We start from the raw sequence: 4723 nt of genomic DNA, 5'->3' as shown, positions 1-4723 counted from the left end.
CTACAACTACAACTACAACTACAACTACAACTACAACTATGTATGTATGTATGTATGTATATCAGAGGTGGGTTGTTGCCGGTCCCCGACGGTTCTCGCGAACCGGTTGGTTACTGGACCCAGAAATAAGCCTGCCCCACCCACGGCCCTGTATACCTGTCCTGGACGGATGGTATTTTGTCCCTTCTGTCACCCCGTTGCTCAGAAAAGCAACTTCAGGAATGTCCTTTGCTAGCAGGCAGGTTCTAGGACGCCTGCCGCCACCAAAGGACCTTCCCGGAGTTGCTTTTCTGAGCAACGGGGAGACAGAAAGGACAAAATATTGTCCGTTTTCCCCGTGCTCAGAAAAGCAACTCCGGGAAGGTCCTTTGGTGGCGGCAGGCATCCTAGAACCTGCCTGCTAGCAAAGGACCTTCCCGAAGTTGCTTTTCTGAGCATATAGCCCCTGCCGCATCTGGACATCTATTGCAGTCACGAGGAGCTTAGGAGAGCACGGAGAAGAGCGTGAAGGTTCTCGGTACTCTGGAAAGCCGCGAAAGCGGCAGGGAGAGGCGTGCGGCTTGGTTTAGACTCCTTGGATGTCACAGCAGCAGCCTCAAGCATGCTGATCTCGGCGTTTTTCACATCATGGGAGTGAGTGAAGACCTTTTCCAGATTGCTGGTGGTGGAGGTGTGGGCCCATCGCCCTGTGCTCAGAAAAGCAAGTCTTGGAAGTCATTTGCGCCGGCTGCAAAAGATCTTTGCTCACATCCTCTTGCAGCACGCCACGATGCGAAAAACACCAAGATTGGCATGCTTGGGGCTGCTGCTGCGATGTCCAGGGAGGCTAAACCAAGCCACGCACCTTTTCCAGCTGCTTTCACAGCTTTCCAAAGTGCCAAGAACCTTCGCACTCTTCTCCGTGCTCTCCTAGGCACCTTGCGACTGCAATAGACGTCCAGAAGTGGCGGGTGCAGCCGGACTGGAGAACTTTCTCTTCTCAGAAATGTCTTCTCAATGGAGCTGTGGCAGCCTGCCTGTCCCTATCAGGTACTTCGACACCCAGGAGGGAGGGGGCCGGGGGGGGCATAAAGGGAGCCGCAGCTCCTCTGTGAATGGAGAGGAAAAAGTTTGGCTTCTCTCTGCCATTTAAAGGCTACAGCAGGGAGAATCCCAACTTTTTTCCTCTCCCTCCATTCAGAGCGGAACTGCTCCAGCCTCCCCCTCCCCCCCACACACACGTTGCCCAGTAATGGGGCCAGCCTGTTCTGCCCCACAGTATTTGGGTGGCAGGATCCTCTGTTTGGGGTGGGAGAATTTGGTTGCAAAAGCACCAAGGGGGAGGGGGCAGACTTGGAGGGCCTGTTCCTTCTTCCCCTTTTCCTCTCAGCCCTGCAAATCCAGAAATCTCCCCCGCTCCAAGCAGCAACTGAGACCATGCAAGGGAGGGGCAGGAGAAGATAGTCGGACAAGAGGAGTTGAAAGTCAGGAAAGATGGAGCAATTGTCCAGCAAGAGGAGTTTCTGCAAAAGGGAGGGGACAGCTTCCAAAGACCTTTTGCTTTTAGCCATAATTGCCATCAGAGCAGATGCTGGGGGGGCAAGGAAGAAAGGGATCCCAGATGCCCAGCACCTTGAAGAGGTACGCGCGGACAGGGTGACAGGGAATCGGAGGAGAACTGGAGGAGATTCCCTCAATTGTCTTCCTTTGTTCCCCTCCCTGGAGGGAAGACCAACAGCATTTTGCAAAACAGGGAGTTTCCCCTTAAGGCTCCACCGTGTTCCGACGTTCTATAGAATATCTTTTGCAAATTCAGAATGTTAAAAGGGTCTTTATCAGAAGGAACCTATATGTACTTGCAAGTAAAATAAAAGCCAAATTATATGCAAAGACAACATCCCCACCAAAGTTTTTTTAAAAAATAAATATTCTTGTAAGGGTAAAGACTTGTGTGAGAATCACCAACTGTAATCCATCATTTAGAGACTTCCAATTTGTTCTGCATGTCTATAACTGAGTTTGTCTATTTATTAAATTTATATACCTCCCATCTCACTAGCTTAACTGATTCGGGACAGTTTACAATGCCATAAAAGCTAATAGACTAGCATTAAAATTAACAATTAAATGAAAGCCAAAACTCCATGGGGATGAAACACTGCAGGGATGGTCTTTTTATGTTTGTCTCTTAGGGACAGCATAAGGTGACCAGATTTTCAGATTGGTAAAGAGGGACACCTTTGCCCGGGGGGGAGGGGGGGGGGCTGATTAAAAATTTTATACGGAGCAACAAAAATTTTCATATAACGCAAAAATAGTATTGTAATTTTTTTATTTTAACATAACTACAATTTACAAATATAAATTGTAACTGTTGCCAAACATCAAAATTTTGATCACGTGACCATGAGGATGCTGCAACGGTCGCTAAGTGTGAAAATGGTCGCTAAGTGTGAAAAATGGTCATCAGTCACTTTTTACAATGCCATTGTAACTTTGGTCACTAAGCCCATTATACCACCTTTCTTGCCACAGTTCTTAAGTGAATAACTGCAGCTGATAAGTTAGTAACATAAGTGATCTGTGATAAGAGCCTGGAGGAAACACTTTGTGGCTTTGAGGTGGATAGAAGCTACTTGAGATCGATCAATCAATCAGTCTCAAGACGTGAAGACTCTGGAAAGAGTGCAGAGAAAAGCAAGAAAGATGATTAGGGGATCAGAGGATAAAATATATGAAGAACAGTTGCAGGAATTGCGGGTTTCTAGTCTATAGAAAAGAAGATCTAGGAGTGACATGATGGCATCTTCCAATATTTGAGGGGCTGCCCCAAAGAAGAAGGGGTCAACCTATTCTCCAAAGCCCCTGAAGGACAAGAAGCAATTGATGGAAACTAACCAGGGAGAGAAGCAACCTAGAACTAAGGAGAAATTTCCTGACAGTGAGGACAATTAACCAGTGGAATGGCTTCCCTCCAGAAGTTGTGGGTGATCCATCACAAGAGGTTTTGAAAAAGATAATGTACAACAGTTTACCTGAAATGGTATCAGGTCTCCTGCTTGAGCAGGGGGTTGGACTAGATGACCTCCAGCTCCGGTATTCTGCATTCTTCTCTAAGAAAGACAACAGGGGCTGGAAAGTCCATTTAGTGGCTTGCAATGGCCATTGCAACCTTCATTCCACAATGTCGATGTTGCAACTGTTGACCAGGGCTCTGGTCAAATCAGAATTGAGCTGGAGGGGACCTTGGAGGTCTTCTAGTCCTTCCCCCCCTGAAGCAGGAGATCCTATCCATTTTAGACAAGCGGCTGTCCAGTGCCTCTTCTTAAAATTTGCTGACCTACGCTGCGGCTGAGCTGAAGCTGGCAAAGCTGAGCACCCCTGCCTGCCCAGCTGAGGTGTTCCTAGCGGAAGAGGGGGAGGGGGAGGCACCGCCGCTATAACTCATTAATACATCATAAATTCTCAAGCACGGGGGCTATAAGCACCACAAACCCCACAAATCAAGGCCTCCAAGATATAAACCCACATGAGTTATTACTTTGTACATTCGTTCTCAGGACGCTACCCTAATGCCCCAAACTATCAGCTGTTAAATTATGGGGCCGACAGATCCATGGATGGATCCTATAGAGATCCAGGCAATATGCATGCCGACTCTTACGGGGGATACAAATACAATGGAATGGATCTGAGCATCAGCGGATCAGCCACCACCTCCTCCTCCTTCTCCTCCAGCCAATTTGGAGCGGTTGGGGAGAGCTCTCGCGTCTTTTCTGCCCAGGCAGCGCTCGAAAGCAGGTTAAGAAAGGTGTTCAGCTGTTCCTTGTCCTGTCCCGAATCCCTCCCTTGCACAAGCAGCACCAGTAGTGGCGGCGTCAACGAAAGCCGTGGAGGCAAGGCAGCCGGGTACTCCCACGCCAACCAGTAGCTTCGGTCGGCACAGTTAGCGTCACCGCGTTTGCCAAAATAGACGAAACCAGCGCGTCCTCGCGAACCGAAGAGAGCAGTTCTCAAGCCAACAACGGCGCCCGACTTCAGATGGAGCCAAACGCCACCTCCACGCCGGCCGCATAAAGCCTGCCCCCTTCTTGTCTCTCACCCAACATGTTTCGCTGAACGGCGGCCGAGTTCTAAACTGCCGGCATGACTTTGAAGGGCTGGATTGCCTTCCGCGTGGGCCGACATGGAAGGCAAGCGGCAAGCCAGCCCTTCAAAGTCATGCTGGCACTTTAACATGCCCCTCGGCCGCCATTCAGCGAAAGATGTTTCGCTGAACGGCGGCCGAGTTCTAAACTGCCGGCGTGACTTTGAAGGGCTGGATTGACTTCCGCGCGGGTCGACGTGGAAGGCAAGTGGCAAGTCGCAAGCCAGCACTTCAAAGTCATGCCGGCACTTTAGCGTGCTGGCAGGCAGGGCTGGAGCGAGCTAGTGAGCGTGCTCCGTCCCGGTGGGTGCATGAGCGGAGCACTTTTCCAGCGCTCCTGTGCCTGGAGAGCTCCGTCTGCATATGAGCCCGGGATCCGCTGCTTGCGTTCCCTTGCTCCACCCCGCCACCCACCTTCCCTATCTAGGGGGCTCCTCCGGTAATGGCTAGCCCTACAGCTCCCATCATATCTGCCCCTCCCGGTCATAATTGAAATGCTCCAACCCTTCCCCCTCCCCATAGACCCCCCTCTCCCATGGCCCCCATTCTTCCCGGCAGGCCACACACACCATTCACTCTAGGACGGGGGGGCGGATC

General features: G+C 50.6%; 1 protein-coding gene across 1 annotated transcript; it reads left to right on the top strand.

Moving 5' to 3' along the window:
- Positions 1-3508: 3508 nt before the first annotated feature.
- Positions 3509-4056, top strand: LOC116507690 (homeobox protein Hox-B5-like). The gene is given in 2 exon segments (XM_032216014.1): positions 3509-3899; positions 3902-4056. Coding segments are annotated over 2 exon segments (546 nt in total).
- Positions 4057-4723: the final 667 nt, after the last annotated feature.

This window comes from Thamnophis elegans, chromosome 4 (assembly GCF_009769535.1).
Source record: "Thamnophis elegans isolate rThaEle1 chromosome 4, rThaEle1.pri, whole genome shotgun sequence".
Classification (NCBI taxonomy): domain Eukaryota; kingdom Metazoa; phylum Chordata; class Lepidosauria; order Squamata; family Colubridae; genus Thamnophis; species Thamnophis elegans.
The sequence above is the reverse complement of the archived record's forward strand: the minus strand, read 5'-3'. Positions and strand labels throughout refer to the sequence as shown.